The sequence below is a fragment of the Lottia gigantea genome, assembly GCF_000327385.1.
Source record: "Lottia gigantea unplaced genomic scaffold LOTGIsca_23, whole genome shotgun sequence".
Classification (NCBI taxonomy): Eukaryota; Metazoa; Mollusca; class Gastropoda; family Lottiidae; genus Lottia; species Lottia gigantea.
Window position 1 is genome coordinate 3014138 of NW_008708645.1, and position 17853 is coordinate 3031990.

General features: G+C 30.8%; 1 protein-coding gene across 1 annotated transcript; it reads left to right on the forward strand.

Moving 5' to 3' along the window:
* The first annotated feature begins 1732 nt into the window (after positions 1 to 1732).
* Positions 1733 to 17709, forward strand: LOTGIDRAFT_231876 (hypothetical protein). Its single transcript, XM_009055059.1, has 15 exons — positions 1733 to 1984; positions 3641 to 3753; positions 4798 to 4913; positions 5090 to 5154; positions 5615 to 5690; positions 6142 to 6346; positions 6814 to 6933; positions 7371 to 7447; positions 8271 to 8377; positions 8706 to 8780; positions 9112 to 9169; positions 9681 to 9808; positions 10429 to 10632; positions 12019 to 12142; positions 16540 to 17709. Exons 1-15 carry the CDS (start codon positions 1743 to 1745, stop codon positions 16588 to 16590), a joined length of 1761 nt encoding a protein of 586 aa, XP_009053307.1. The 5' UTR covers positions 1733 to 1742; the 3' UTR covers positions 16591 to 17709.
* The last annotated feature ends 144 nt before the right edge of the window (positions 17710 to 17853 follow it).

The following is a 17853-nucleotide window of genomic DNA, read 5'->3' on the forward strand; positions in this document are numbered from 1 at the left end:
TTCTTCCGATCCGAAAGTGCATCAGTTTTGTCTTGCTTAATACAGCAAATCTTGGGATTCTTTCTCAAAGAAAGTTTAAGTCGGAATTTAATCTGTTGGATAGGGTGTGAAGGAGGCATTTTTTAACATCACAATCCGCAATCCTTACAGCCTTTTGTAAACAGGGTAAAAGAAATGGGATAAAGACTTAAATTGTCACGAAACTTTTTTTCTTTTATGACTCAGCAATGAGAAGTATTTTTGTTATGTAAATAGAGTGTTATTACTATCACCAAAACAAAGTGTTTTTCTACCTTTTTAAAACCATAGAATAGAGTTGGCATGTTTAATATACCTTTTTTCAAGTAGGAATTAATATTTTCAAGGAATTTAAAAGACGTTTTATGACTTCGTGTGTGTATTGACGACATTTAAAAATTTTGTTATTATACATGTAGGCCTACTCATTGGATTTCCCGTCCGACGCCTGATCAAGATAGAACCAAAGCCTACACATACATAAACACTGAAAAAATACATTTTTATTTCTTAAAGGGACAGGTGCGCCATTTTTTTGCCAATCACACTTAAGTCTCAGCAACTGGAATTTTTTTAGTTATGCCAATCAGAAATAGTGTTCACAACTCACCGTTGAAATTTGAGCCTTCAAATCCAAGTGTGTCCAGAATTATCCGCGTTTGAATGTTAATTAATGACGACTTGTCAATTTAAGATACTCTGTGATATATAGAAAAGACGTATATAGAAATAGTGAGTAAAATTCATATTTGAAGTATTTTTGAAAGAATTATGCGATTTTTGTACATTTCTAGTACTTCTGAAGACTATTTACATATGTTCAAAGACTCAAATCAACCCCCCAAAATGGCGCATCTGTCCCTTTGAACATTTTCCATTACTAGTATGGTTTTTATGACCCGAGATTTCTTCACTCTCAGATTGGTTTCCCATTTATATTTGATACTTGGGTAGGCCTACACAAATATCCTTACTTATTACAGATACGTCTAAACGAAACGAAGAGAAAAGAAAACTCCTTCAGCTTCACCCTCAGATCTGGAATTCTGATCCATTTTTTTCTACTTTGAGATATTGGCCGTTCGTCTCATTTTGGTACTGGCCATTCAGCATTTCATCCCGATTAAAATTTTGTTCCTTGCATAACATATTGTTAGTATTAATCTTTTTCAATGTATGCCTAACATTACCTATTGGCGTGGAAGACGTTTATGTGTGTTATATAGTAGGACAGATGTTTGTGCTTCTTTCATAGAATTCCGTGGGCGTTTTTTATTTTACCTTGCTTAGTAAGTTATCGATTACTATACTTTAGATTGCTGATGTGTCAATCTATAAGCAATTCATTTTGGTATCATTTAGTTGTGGACGTGTCATGACTGTAGAATGATAAGGCCTGTATCGTATGTATTACAACACATTGCGGTATTTAGACAAACCCTTTCCTTCAGGAAATAGCTTTTACCTACACATTCAAACTATGCCCGCTGTTGGTACCGTGTTATTAATTTATTTAAGCTTGCCCTTCGACTACCTCGAACGGCAGTAACATTATAAGTAAATCAATCTTCGATACTTCTTGGATATATTTCGAGTCAGTGGACTTTTTTTTCGGAAAACTGCATTCCACAATAATGTCAATCATTTGTCTTTAAACCACGCCCCTTACATCTGCAAAGTAGAGATATCGAGTGCCAGTTTTAAAGATGGCCGACATTAACAACATGGCAAGTGGTTCCAATAAACTTTCTTTGAAAACTCGAGGAATATTATATCTGTGCTGTGTTGTTGTTAGTTTAATGGTGATTGAACAGATATTTCAAGGATGTCACTCGTTAGAAGACAAAGAAGTTCATCCACCAACCGTGCTTATTGCCTTTTTAGTCCGAAATAAGGCTCATACTTTGCCATGGTTTTTGGGTCATATTGAAAAGCTCGACTATCCAAAGAACAGAATTACACTGTGGTAAGTACGATTAAAAGTACACATGTGTCTAGATGTCAATTAGTTAATACAGCTAATTTTCAGTAATGTGTCTCTTTTCAGAATGAAATTTTGACAACTGGTGCTGTACGATTAAATAAGATATTGTCAATATTAATGATGACAATAATAGCATTCGTCTGGACAGTCTGATATGTTATGCAGATATTACATAATTATGATAGTTTCATTTTAATATCGGCAAGGTCTGCATGAAATTTGATGAAAAGTTCTATTGAAAATGCCTGATTCAGTGGAGATAAAATAATTGTTGTCATTGAATCCATTTTCATCAATGTTATTCAAGGAGATTTTCTATATCTTGAAATTCTAAGGGACACTTTTTGGCACTTATTTCTCGTACCTGAAATTTGCGAAAATTTGATCAGAACACTTACTTTCCCACCAATGTGAAATCAGAATCAGGAATGGTTGAATAGAAGTCATTGGTTTTTAAATTAGTAAAGTACCATACCAGTGATGTATTTACTATCTGGATCTTGACTTTTCTCATCAGACAGTCAGTAAATTAGGCAAATGTCAAAAAGAGGGTCATACTTCAACTTAATGAATATGAGCTTGATTTAATGCCAATAGCTGGAGAAAATGAATTTTTGAAGAGCTTTTTTTGCAATTATGCCTTGTAAAAATTTTTTTATTTTTGCATAATTAAGCTGATTTCACTAATAACTTATTATCGTTACTGTATCTTTCTGTCAAAGTATAAGCTAATTGAAAATGATATGCACTTATAGGCCTTGCTGTTACTTTTATTTTGGATGATTGTAAAGAAATTTTCTAAACTTTTTATGTGCATCAGAGACATTGATTGCATTGATTACCACCATTCCAATTATCAGTCGGACGTCTTTGGGACTTGCAATTCCACTCAACTAAGCATTTCATGATGTAGCTATCACAAAGGCTTTTAGAATTTATTAGCAACTTTTGCTATAGTGATGTTATATACTTTTAAACATTTTAAGCTTAATGACAGAATATTGAAATGATGCAAATAGAGGCCATAAATGACCCTGATACACATAAAAATGCTTTAAAACTTCTCTCTTCTTTAATAAGCTTATGCATATTGTAGGTGACCTCTTGAAATCGCATATAACGATATATGATTCAAAATTACTTTTCAAGAAAAATGCAAAAAGACTATTTAACCGTATTTTGCTAAAATACGTTTTTTACCATTTCTTTTACCGCTATACGTGGTTTTCATTCCTTGAAAATTTAAACCTCGTAAAACACTTTGAGTTCTTCGACCTATTAAACCAATAACTCGTATAATAGTACAGTATATGAGGTTTTTCATTCTCATCCCAGAAAAAGGAATATTGAACCTCGTACAATATAATATTTTACACTGTTTTTATACGTGTTAGTTGGTTGTTTTTGGGGTATTTACAATCAAGCTAAGAATAAGAGGTTTTGATCATAAGATCCACGCTTTTACAAGCGTTTGAATGGTACCAAAATGTCAAAATGACCAAATATGGCATATACGAGGTTTCAAGCGGTTACCCATGATATATTCTCATAGGCAAGTTTATTTTTTCTTTTTACAAAATGCAATGTGTTACTACTACATATATTGTTAAAAATATGGTTATAATTTTTATTTTCTAGGATAAGAAGTGATCATAATAAAGATAATTCATCAGAGATTTTAGAGGAATGGTTGGCTGGGGTTCAACATCAATATCATAATGTTGATGTCATTATTAATAGTAAGAGAAAAGGTAAGGAGTATCCATACTTCTATTATTTCTGTGAAAATGATCCTCGAAATTTTACCATAGCTCCCCCGTGGATTTGACCTCAGTCAAAAGTCTTTTAAACTTAGCCATTTTATAGCAACAATTTGCACCTTTTCTATTATTATTCAGGCGTCTGTGGTTCCTGTAATTCCACTAAAACTAGGTGTTTGATAAAGTCACTAATCGCAAAGTCCTTATGTGATAAGCATATTTTGCGATTGGGGACGTCATCAGATAACTTATTTTTTGTGGAATTGCAGGAACCATAGATGTTTGACTGAAAATTGGAATGGTGCAAATTGATGCTATCAGTACATACAACATTTAGAAAACCTCTTGACACTCCATTTAAAGCCAGTCGTGATAAGTTTTGCCATGGCTTTAGCAAGATCATTGTTAGTGAAACAATCGGCATTCCTTAAGATATAAAATGTCTTCTTGAAGGAAGTGATTAACTGAAGGAAAGTTGCTGTTATGATAAAATTTATTGTAATAATGGCAGGAAGACAATATCTGAGTATGACTTCTGGTCCTTGTAATCAGGAAATGTGGGGTAAATACACTAAATATGGATTCAAATAAACAACACTGATTGGTTTGTTTACTGCGAGTACCGGTAGTAATAGGGGATAGTACCAAGAAACTTGGGGTTCCAAGTGAACCAATTCAGATCCAGAGTGGCAGCAGATGTTACAGAAAAGTTATTAAGCCTTGCCTCAACAAGCTAACACCTAATTTAGTCAGTGAAACTCTGACCAAATCTGCAGGCTCTTGTATTTCCCTGTATTTACCTGTCAGATAGAAGTTGATCATTAAGATTCACAACCTTTACAAGTTATTATTTTTGTAACAATACCCCAAAGCCCCACATATTTTAGAAAAAAAATATGCTGTCCCAATGTCAGAATTAAAATTACAATTTTGGGCTATGCTTTCAATAATGTGACTAACAGAGAAGTTAAAATCCTTTAATCAAAATTGATTCATAGAATTTTTTTTTTCAAACTCATTTTTTCAATTTGAAAGGCTACTCTGATGAAAGATCTACTAATGATTGGACGAAGAAAAGATTTAAACATGTTATTAAGTTGAGACAACAAGCTTTAGAAATGGCCAGACAAAAATGGGCAGATTATTTTATGGTAAGTTGAATACTGAAAATTATTTCTTCTTCCATTCAGTTATTTTGATTATTCATACAGAGCAGATCAGCTTGTACAATATTAGCTACAGAATAAAGTGCCTTATTCAAAGATTTTTCTCTTTCGCGATTCATATTGTTTTGTAAGTTTTCATTTAGATTTTTTATTTATTTCAGATGTTAGATTCTGATGTTATTATAGAAAATAACAGAACGCTTCATTTACTTATGCAACAAGAAAAGTAAGTTGTATTTTGATACAGATATGACTTATGCCACTTGATTATCAATGATAGGTTTTGTGAGTGTTTTGAACCATAAAATATAGAGTTTCTTTTTAGTTGAGGGAAATGATCAAAATAAAAAATTCTTAGATCTTAAAGAGCAACAAATAGCCATTCATTGAGCAGTGTTTTAAATGGTGGCATCTCAGATAAATGGATACATTAAAAAGAAACAACTCTATTTTACAAGGATAACACTTAGGTTCACAAAGGATCCTTTTGACCTGCTGGTCCTTGGTCACACGTCTTGGCATTATCTTCCCTGGATTATCAGTACACATTTACAGCTGGGTTGACTAGAATTATGAGTGCAGATGACTCTTTCATACCAAGATTCGAACATAAGACAATACACTTGAAGCTATTTTAGTTCTGATAGTGATTATCTCTGTGCTGTATACAAATATATTTGTTTCAGAACCATCATAGCACCAATGATGAATGCCAGTATTATTGGTTACTATTCTAACTTCTGGGGTGGCATGGATAAAAAGGTATGTATTGTTGGACAAATAAAATAAATGGATACGCCACAGTGCTCAGTTACCTCCTGGTAGTGTTGTTCTCAGGAGAGGAAAAGCAATTAGGCTTTTTTTTTCATGGGACAAAAAGTATTATAAGTGTGCATTTTGAAAATTCCACAGAAGTTAAAGGGACAGATGCACCATTTTTTTGACCAATGGTAACTTAGTCTCAAAAATGGGAATTATTTTAGCTTAGCCAATCAGTAATAGTGTTTCACCATTGAAATTTGAGCCTTGAAATCCATGTGTGTTGGATTTATCTGTGTTTGAATGTTAAAAATGACGACTTTTAAAGGAATTATGCGGTTTTCTTACACTTCTAGTACTTTTGAAGACTATATACATATAATCAACACTCAAATCAATTCCCCAAATGGTGCAACTGTCCCTTAAAAATAGACAAATTTGTTGTTTGTTTTAGGGTTACTATGTTAGAACTAAAGAATATATACAGATGGTAGATTTAAAGATCAGAGGGTGTTATAAAGTACCAATGGTTCATTCCATATTTTTAGTAGACTTAAGACGAAGTGCTACAGATTTTCTAGCCTATTCCCCATCACCACCTAAATATAAGGGACCTTATGACGACATTATCATATTCGCTCATTCTGTTAAAGCAGCAGGTAAGTCTTAAAGCTAATCTGATGAAAATGCAGATTTGATGTTTAGTTTCATGTTTTTTCCTCATTTTACTGCACTTGCCATCAATAATCTTACCAGATTCTTTTTTAAATCGTGTTCTGTAGAATTTTGATACCATGAATTATATTAGAAGTCTGTGGTTCTTGCAACTCCAATAAAACTAATCATTTTATGACATAACTATGGCAAAAGTTGCCTTTGCAATAGTAACATCATAAGAATCTCAGTTTTAGTGCAAAGCAAGATCTATAGACCTGTGACTGAAAATAGGAATGGTGCCTTAGGATTTTCAAATTCGTTTCTCCATGTCATTTAGGCTGATTGAAATGGCTGATCAAGGCCCTGTGTGTTTTTCCCAAGCAGAATAGTAGAGCCTAAAAGCCTATTTTATTTTTCGAATCTCACTGAATTGACATCTCTTGTATCTAAACTTTCTCTCTATTTGTAGGTATATCAATGTTTGTTTTAAATACACAGTATTTCGGTAAAGTTATGGTACCATTAGACTGGCAGTACTCACTAAGTGATGAAAGAGATCAGTTTACTTATGTTAAATTAGAAGCAATGGGTAAGTCATCTTGAATTACTGACCAATAATACCTTTGTCTCAGAAACGGAAATTTTTTAGCTAAACCAATCAGTAAGAGTGTTCACAGCACATTATCGAAATTTGAGCCTTCAAATCAATGTGTATCCAGAATTATCCGCATTTAAAAGTTAAAAAGACAAGTCATCCTTTTTATGAGAATGCCATGTATAGAAAAGACATCTATAGAAGTAGGAAAAGAAAATTCCTAGTTTGAGATATTTTTGTAAGAATTATGTGATTTTCGTACATTTCTAGTACTTCTGAAGACTATTTACATATACTCAAGACTCAAATCAACCCTCTAAAATGGCGCACCCATCCATTTAAATCATTCCTGGTGTTTTTAAGCTGATGATTTTTTTAACTTCATTTGCCAGTTTTTGAAGAACAGTCTGATTTTTAATTAAATATTTCAGTTGATGGTCCACAATTATACAGATCTCCACATGTTTATGTACCACCTACACCACAGAGTAAACTAGGCTTTGATGAGGTAGGTTATCTTATATTTTGTAGATTTATATAGTTAAATTATTATATAGACAATATTTTTTGTAGATTTACATGTTAATTTATTATCTAACAATAACAATAAATAGTCCTGCACTCTCAAAATATATTTTGCAACTTCAATTGAAAAATAATAACTACAAAATATCCAGCAGAGATTTATGTAATTACTTATTTTATAGATTTATATGATTAATTTATTTTAGATTTATATTATTCATTTATTCTAGATTTATATGATTAATTTATTCTAGATTTATATGATTAATTTATTCTAGATTTATATGATTAATTTATTATAGATTTTTATTATTAATTTATTATAGATTTATATGATTAATTTATTCTAGATTTTTATTATTAATTTATTTTAGATTTATATTATTAATTTATTATAGATTTATATGATTAATTTATTCTAGATTTTTATTATTAATTTATTATAGATTTATATGATTAATTTATTCTAGATTTTTATTATTAATTTATTTTAGATTTATATTATTAATTTATTATAGATTTATATGATTAATTTATTCTAGATTTATATGATTAATTTATTCTAGATTTATATGATTAATTTATTCTAGATTTATATGATTAATTTATTCTAGATTTATATGATTAATTTATTCTAGATTTATATGATTAATTTATTCTAGATTTATATGATTAATTTATTCTAGATTTATATGATTAATTTATTCCAGATTTATATGATTAATTTATTCTAGATTTATATGATTAATTTATTCTAGATTTATATGATTAATTTATTCTAGATTTATATGATTAATTTATTCTAGATTTATATGATTAATTTATTAAGAAGACCAGAAAGAAGAGAGAGAATGGTACATAGTTTATATGATTTGGGTATTGACGCCAAATTATTTGATGCAATAGATGGAAAGTGAGTAGTGTAATATATAAACTAGAAAAAATGTCCATGAATATAATTTGGGGACTAAACTATTCTTTTGGCACTTGGTGACTGACCTCAAGAATCAATTCAAGCTTTTAAGTCCAGGTAATATCTTTGGATTTTTCAACCTGGTGTTCGTTCTCAGTTATGCAGGTCAGAGGATCTGACTGGGAAACATTTTTTTTTTTATTATTGTTATTTTGTCTGGAATGCTCAGTTGTTTTTTTGATTTTGGTAGAAAATTAACTTATTTTATTTATTTTAATGGAAGTTGTTTTTGATTCAAACCTTAATTTAAGTTTTTTTATTTTGACAGAAATCTAAATGATACGTTTTTAGATGAATTAGGTATTGATATGTTACCAGGATTTGCTGATCCTTATCAGGGAAGGTTAGTATCATCAAAACCACATCAACTCAGAAAGGGGTCAAAAGTTGGCAAACCAGTGTAAAGTGACCTAAGGTGCCTTGAAATTGAAATGAAAGAACAAAAAATAATTTACAAGATGTCCCCCAAATAATATTAGTTAGTTTGGTTCTGAAAAAGCACAAGAAATCATGCAGGATAAAAACCTGTGGACATTTAAGGGAATGACATATGGATTGTCCTGATGAGAGTTTCATATCTGAAACGCATAGCAGCAGCATGACATAAAAATAAAAAGTTTTAAGTGATTCCACATCCTTGTGTTAATTTTCTGAATTTTTTTTTTTGATTTTAGGGCCTTAACTATGGGTGAGATTGGCTGTTTTCTAAGCCATTATACCATTTGGGAAGAGGTTAGTATTCTTTAATGTTGTATCAAAGTTAAAAGTAAAGCTTTTGTGTTGCAAAGATTAATTAAAGGGACAGTCGGGCCATTTTTGGACGTTCCTTTAAAAATGTTGAATATATGTATTCAGAAATACTTGAAATATATGAAAATTGCATAATCTTATAAAAATACTTCGAACTAGGAATTTTACTCACTATTTCTATATATATCTTTTCTATATATCACAGAGTATCTTAAACTGACAAGTCGTCATTCTAGATACACATGGCTTTGAAGGCTCAAATTTTGATGGTGAGCTGTGAAAACTATTACTGATTGGCTAAGCTAAAGAATTCCTGTATCTGAGACTAAGGTACAATTGATCCAAAAAAATGGGGCATTTGTCCCTTTAAATCAAAGAAGAGTGAGAGAGATGATGCATTTACCAAATTTTCTTCATTGAAAACTTCCAAAATTTTTGTTTTGAAATTCTCAATAAGGATTTGTGCAGGATGTAATACTCCACTTCATTTCAGGTTATAGCCAAGAAATATGAGAAGATTCTGATATTTGAAGATGATGTGAGATTTGAGCCATATTTTAAAAGAAAACTTTATCATTTAATGGATGAAGTAGATAAATTAGTACCCAATTGGGATCTAGTGTAAGTATTATATTGAATAACTGTTATTAATTTTATTTATTTGAAGGGACAGATGCGCCATTTTTGGGGTTGATTAATGTCTTGAAAATATGTACATGTATATAGTCTTCAGAAGTACTAGAAATGTACGAAAATCACATAATTCCTTTAAAAATATCTCGAATTAGGAATTTATTTTCTTATTTCTAATGCGTTTTTAGACTCATCTTTTAAACTCTCAAATCTGGACACACATGGATTTGAATGCTGAAATTTTGGCCGTGAGCTGTGAACACTATTACTGATAAGCTTAACTAAATATTCCCGTTTCTGAAACTAGGTACAATTGATTAAAGAAATAGCGCATCTGTCCCCTCAATTATATAATAAAGTATTTTGGTCTAGATTTTCTAAACATTTACTTTTACCGTACAATTATTAAGAAATGATATCAAATTTAATTTGTATAATGGATAGTGAAAAACTTTCAGGCATTCTTGTCCAATGTCCGTGGTTTCTGAATTGCTGTTCCAGTCAATTTTCCTAGACTTATCTCAAAAGTTAGACAATAAACCAAATTGGTTCCAATAAAAGTAATAAATGTGTTGACCCTTACTTAAGTTACTTATTTTCCCTTGTAGATATCTAGGTCGAAAGCGGCTAGATAGAGATAGTGAAAAAATGGTAGAGAATAGTGAAACCTTGATATGGCCGAGTTATTCTTACTGGACTTTAAGTTATATGTTATCTCATAGAGGGGCTGTTAAGTTAATGTCTCATAAACCATTACATAGGATGATACCAGTAGATGAATATTTACCTATATTATTTAATAAACATCCCACGTAAGTTAAATATTTATTTATATTATTTAATTAACACCCAACCAATGTTTAATATTTATACTTATATTATTTGATAAACATCCCACGTGAGATAAATATTTATTTATATTATTTAATTAACAACCAACCAATGTTTAATACGTACCTATATTATTTAATAAACATCCCACGTGAGATAAATATTTATTTATATTATTTAATTAACACCCAACCAATGTTTAATACGTACCTATATTATTTAATAAACATCCCACGTAAGTTAAATATTTATTTATATTATTTAATTAACAACCAGCCAATGTTTAATAATTACCTATATTATTTAATAAACATCCAACATAAGTTAAATATTTATTTATATTATTTAATTAACAACCAGCCAATGTTTAATATTTACCTATATTATTTAATAAACATCCAACATAAGTTAAATATTTATTTATATTATTTAATTAACAACCAGCCAATGTTTAATATTTACCTATATTATTTAATAAACATCCAACGTAAGTTAAATATTTATTTATATTATTTAATTAACACCCAACCAATGTTTAATATTTATACTTATATTATTTATTAAACATCCCAACTAATTGAAATATTTATTTTTATTATTTGATTAATTGAAGTTCAGTATTTTTCAATATCATTATGTAAGTTCAATGCATGTTAGAGATGAATAATCAAAATACATAAAAACAACGTAAGTTAAATATTAAGTTCTGTTATTAATAAACTCTCCAGTCCCAAATAAGCAATATTATAATCTAAGTCAATGTAAGTTTGATGTTCGATATTTACTTATATTATTTAACGTACATTAAATCTAAGTTGAATATTTGTTTGTTTTGAATTCCATATTATTTAATGAACACCTGTCAGTTTAACACCTGAATAAGTATTTATCAAATATCAAACATAAGTTTTTTGTCTATTTTATGAAATATTACCCAACAGAATTTATAAATTTTTCTAATATTTTATGGTAGATATTTTACCTATTACTTTACACCACATGTATGTTATATCCATGTTTGTTTTTTGTTAAACATCCAACAGAATGATTTAAAAATGATTCAAACTAGGAATTTTACTCACTATTTCTATATATCACAGAGTATCTTAAAATGACGAGTCGTCATTTTAACATTCAAACGCTGATAATTCTGGACACATGGATTTGAAGGCTCAAATTTCCACAGTGAGCTATGAACACTATTACTCATCTACAAAATTCCTGTTTCTGAGACTAAAGAATGATTGGCCCAAATAATGACGCATCTGTTCCTGTAAGCTAAAAAAAATCAATTTATATACCCGTTGATTCTTGGTATGCGATGGCATATAATAGAATTTTAAAATAACAATAAATCATTATTTTAGGAAAGACTGGATGATACAATTTGAACCAAGAAATTTAGTTGGTTTATCAGCAGAACCATTGCTACTTTATCCTACCCATTATACTGGTGAAACTAACTATTTCTCTGATACTGAAGAATCCACAGTCATAGAGACTGAAGAAATTGAAGATGTCGTCCCTAAAAAAGAAAAGTTACATACAAATGTTGAGTTTGCTTCCAAAGACGAGTTATAAATGTACAAATTTTTAGAGATTTCTGGCGTGTGTTTGTGTCTGGGACACTTTCAGCTCTTTTTGCAGCCCTCTGTATTTTTGGTCCGACATTTGAGGTTTCTGCAATTCCAGAAAAAAGTGACAAGGTTTTAGTGTTTGCAATAGTGACATCATTTTGGTTCAATACCTTGGTTTAACAGAGACAAAAATTGGGTAAAAAAATTAGAATGGCGCTTATAGAATCGTTTATTGTTCCTGATACACATATCAAGACTGGAAACCACTTTTGAAACCTTGAACAATAATATACACTAATTTTTACAGTTGGTGAAAGTGATTCTTAGATCGTTTTTGATTAAGGTTTAGGGCAATTGTTTGTTTTGATAATTTTTGGGGGAAATGTGCATCTTTTTGTCTGTTTGCAAGTTTGTAAAATTATTTTGGGGTTTATATTTTGAAAAGTTCCAGGGGAATTTTCTGGGATTTTTTCTTTTTTTTACACAAATAACCACATACTAACGCATTTTTTCTCTTTTGTTAGTTTATGCTGTAAAATGTCCCTTAATGCAAGACATATAAATATTCCTATGCCCTTAGTTGGGCAATAGAAGCACAATTTTAAAGTCGTTCAATAGTAAGAACACTATTTTGTTTATGCTTGATGAAAGATTCCTGTACGTGAATTGAAACATTGCTGAAAATTAATGGTAATATTTCTACAATTACATCTTCTTCTTAATAACAATTAAATCTTAATTTCACAGTTGTTTGATTTTAACTAACTGTGACAAAAGCATAGTACTTGCTAGTTGATTATATGTATATGGGTGTATGTTTGTGATTTGAGGGTAGGTCTATAGTGAAGCAAGTATTAAGTCAAAGAGCAAGACAGATATATTTACAGTATTATCCCTTATTGTGTTCCAATTTGAATTCCTATCAAACTATTTATATAGCCAATCTATTAGACCTGTTAGAGTTAACATAAATTAACTTATAAAGTATATAACTTATAAAGTATAACATTTATAAAGTATATAACTTATAAAGTATAACATTTATAAAGTATATAACTTATAAAGTTACTTTTATAAAGTATATAACTTATAAAGTATAACATTTATAAAGTATATAACTTATATAGTTACTTTTAAAAAGCAATAACTTATGAAGTTGCATTTATAAAGTATATAACTTATAAAATTGCATTTATTAAGTATATAACTTATAAAGTTACTTTTATAAAGTATATAACTTATAAAGTTACTTTTATAAAGTATATAACTTATAAAGTTACTTTTATAAAGTGTATAACTTATAAAGTTACTTTTATAAAGTATATAACTTATAAAGTTACTTTTATAAAGCAATAAAGTATATAACTTATATAAAGTTACTTTTATAAATATTTGTGATTTTGTTAAAATGTCGTGTGCCAAACTTTGATATTTGTATATTTTTTTATACGCCCTCGTGAAATTAGCGTATATTGACGATTTCCATGTCCATCCGTCAGTCTACAATTGCTCATTAACACTCTAAAACGCACAATTCTTGATGAAGTTTAGTGTGAGTGTTTGTTACTGTACTGCTAAATATTTTTATTCAAAATCAAAGCTGCCAGTGGGCATATAATACTTTGCCTGGCAAGCTATCTTTTTCATTATGCAATATTACTGCTTTATATAGATTTATTTAATTTCCATATGTTCCAGCCTATTTTACCAGGTATTTCCTAGAACCATTGATGTAGTGCATAATATTCCCTTAGCATTTATCTTAGTGAAACTTCTATCTTTAGTTATAACCTTAGTCATTGGCACTTTTGTGTCTATAGTATCCTTATCATTATGTTAATTGTTTGATCTCATGCTATTAAAGATTTGACCAAAATCTTATTTATTGTGTTCATGTTGAATGGGTTTTTGGGGACAAAAGTTGAAGGTTTTAAGCACAAGCACTGTTTGTTTTTAGCACAAAGTTAGCATTGTTTCGTTTTTTTCGGCACCAGCAAACCAATTTTTTCTGTAACTTGTCCATATATAAGTTACTTGCCAACTGCAAATATATTTTAGAATACACTTTGTTTACAAATGTTTGAACTAACAAAACTAATGTAATCTTGTCACAATCTGCATATACTAATCAATATGACCACCATATGTAATATGTCAATGGATACAGTAGAAAATGTAAGTAGCAAATACACAAGGTATATGGGTCTAATGGAACTTTTCAGTGGATAGTTTGGCTGTTACTTGATAATCTAGATGAATTGATGAGACCTTGGGACAAGTTGGAAGTTACATACACAATACTGTGAGTTGAAAGTTTCCATCCCATTTATTGATTGATCTAAAACTTAAAGCTTATGAATTTTTATTAAAGGGACAGATGTGCCTTTTTTGGTGTTGATTTGAGTCTTGAATATATGTAAATAGTACTAAAAATGTACAAAAATCACAAATCTTTTTAAGAATCTCAAGCTAGGAATTTCGGTTCGTTTTTCTATAGATGTCTTTTCTATATATTTCTATATGTAGCCCTGTCTCAAGGATAGACGACTCTCAAATGCAGATAATTCTGGACACATGGAATAAAAGGGTCAAATTTCAACTGTGAATACTGTTACTGTTTGGCTAAGCTAAAAAAATCCCTGAGACCTTGTGTGTTGGCATCGATTATCCCCCTACTAAACCGGACAAGTCAACACCTCATCAATTTGCATACACACATAGGAAAGAAATCCCAAAAAGAATAAGAACAAATTTGAAAATAACAATTTCATTTTTATTAAATTCTTTTTTTTCGTCTTAATTTAGCTCTTCTCAACAAGTTATCTCTTAATAAAACCTGTTTTTCTCTAAATGATCTCTTATTTCTCCTCTGATTGGCTTTAGGACGCAACATCAAAAAGTTCTTAGACTTTCTCTTTTCTTTATTAGTCGTGCTGGCGTATGGGTTTGATCTTTCTTTGTGGTATGTTGCCTTTTCTTTCTCTTCTTTGTTAGCCTAAAATTATAAGAATATGTTAATGAGGTTATTTACAATTTTACTTGTTCATGAGAGCTCCATCTTAGTAGATTTTGCCTTCTTTGCTTAGTCAGTCCAAACATTAGCCCCATTTCCAAATAAGTTGTGCTTAGAACCTGAAGATATGCATGACATCTTTATATGACAACTATTTTTACCTATTCTAGGTGCCATCTTGAATGAAAAATCTGTTGTGTTTGTCATTTTGCTACTTTGAAATAAATGAAATGAAATGGAGTTTTACATCCTACTTTTCTGCACCATGTGCGCTTATGTAGACGGGAAATTTTGCCAGGACAGCGGCATTAGCCTGCTCTTTTATGATTTCCAACAGTCGAGGGATCTTTAACGTGCACAGACTGTAGCACATAGGGCCTCGATTTATTGTCCCATCCAAACGACCTTACGCTTTTCCGTGTCAGCCCTTCTTGTCTGCATCACTGACAGGGGGAAAACTTTTCTACTTTGAAGTGGGAAATGAAAAAAATTCAATTCAAATTCGAAAACACTATTTGAAAAAAAATAGAAATAACTCTGAAATATCCATACATTTTGAGACTCAATTTCATCTTTTCTCTCATATTTCTGTCGTTTGCCTCTCTGTAAATTTTCAATGGCTGACAGATTAGGTAATTCTCCATTTGATGTTGTCAATTTTCGTTTCTTGCCAGGTCTGTCACGTAACTGCTTCATCATTTGACGTTTGTGAATTTGTTTGAATTCTGCCTGAGTTAAGATTCGAGTCGCCATTATTTCTTGTGCTTTTAATCTGGGAGCTTGATCCATCTCTGTTCCTTCATCTTTAATGTCATCATCTTCATCATTTTTAGCAGTTGATTTAGCTTCATCATCCTCAGCAACATCATCATCATTGACACTATCAATATCTTCATTGACATCATCGTCATCATCTGATTCACTCTCATCATCATCAGCATCTTTGTAACTTAAAGCTTCAACACCAGGGATGTAATCCAAAGTTTGGACTTCTCCATATACCTTTGTAGTCACTTCTCTGATGGCTTCATTAGGTTTTCCTCGATCTTTCCTTCTTAGTTTTTCTGGATCTGATTCCCTAAAGAGCTGTAGCAACGATCTAGCAGCACTGACCACTGATTTGATTTTATGTGATTTATACTGGACCAAATCTTGCAACAACTCTTCTGTCATTGACAGAGGACATCTTGAACATATTTCTCTGGTTGCGTTCAAACCCACAGCAATGGCATCACTCAGATTGCGTTCAGTTATGAAATTATTAGCAATGGTCTTTAAGAGATCCTCCATTATATCAGGCGGTACCAAAGGATGACTGGACTGGGCAGCAAATAACAACAATTTGGTGACTTCTTTCTGCCGAGGGTTGAGAAATTTTTGAAGAAAGGAATAAAAGTTGCAAATGATTAATTGATGGATGCCAATGAGCCTGGAAATCAAATCTATCATCATTAACTTTACCTCAAACCTCTCATTTGTTGTTTGTAATTTACTAAATAATTTCTCTGCAAATTCTTGGGGATCATGTAATAAATGTAAGGCAGAAAAGTTGAAATTTTCAGCCTTGCTGCTTTGTCTGCTTTTCTTAGCAAGTTTAAGTTGTTTGTCAATCTTTCGCAATCGTTTGCGAGTCTTTTTACCAATTTTCAAATTTGCTTTGGCCTTTTTGATGTCTGGCTTAATAGCTCGTGTTTCTGCACCTTCAGCATCACTGCCATCTTCATCATCTTCTTCATCATCATCTTCATTATGGCCGATAAAAAAATTCAAAGCTGGGACAAGAATTTTAGTAACTTTCGACAAACATCCATTGGAAATGACATTTACTACTTTTGGAGTGTTCCATATATTTCTCTTGTATAAATCTATCATAACATCTAAAGACATTTTGGCAGCCGTATGATTGTTGTCACGTAACATGGTGTACATGAAATTTTGAAGTGTCGAGTTCAGTTTGGCATCTCTGTGCTTCAAATTCACAGTTTTAATGTCAGTTATGATATAATTATACAACGTTTTCCTAAGAACTTTATCCTGGCACCGAAAAAGTTTGAAAAATAGTTCCAAAATCTTGGTGGCAGGTATCAAATTTTTACTTCGCATCAGAATAAGAGCTTTGACAATTGTCATTCGCATGCCAGGTTCCAGGGCAACGCCTTGACTTTGTAAGAGTTCACATAGTTCTTGTGGATACGATTCCAAATCTTGTCTATAGCACTGTGCAACTTGGGCCAGAAATGTTATCAAATCATTCAGTGTTTTCACAAATTTAGATGGCTGAAGACGAAAAACTTCCATATGAGATTGATAATGCCGATATTGCTGAAGAAATTCATCCCTGTACGAATCACTATCACGTTTTATCAAATTCTGAAGCTGTGGCAAATTTGACGGCAGTTTATTATTTGATGTCTTCCGAGACATTTTGAAAATTTAATAGGCAGAGATCATAAACTGACTTATTTCTGTCAAAATGTAAACACGTTTTTCTGAACACGTGAGATAACTCACTGAAGAATATCTTGCAAAAACGTAACCAATGAATTTCGATTTAGATGCCATTTTGTAACCATAAATGATCCGAAATATTAATATAATCATCAGACTGGTCC

Excerpts from the sequence above, each read along its gene's own strand:
- LOTGIDRAFT_231876 (XM_009055059.1), top strand. The coding sequence starts at position 1,743 with ATGGCAAGTGGTTCCAATAAACTTTCTTTGAAAACTCGAGGAATATTA. Across the intron at positions 4,914-5,089 it reads AATGGGCAGATTATTTTATG|ATGTTAGATTCTGATGTTAT; the intron begins GTAAGTTGAATA and ends TATTTATTTCAG. Across the intron at positions 5,155-5,614 it reads TTACTTATGCAACAAGAAAA|AACCATCATAGCACCAATGA; the intron begins GTAAGTTGTATT and ends TATTTGTTTCAG.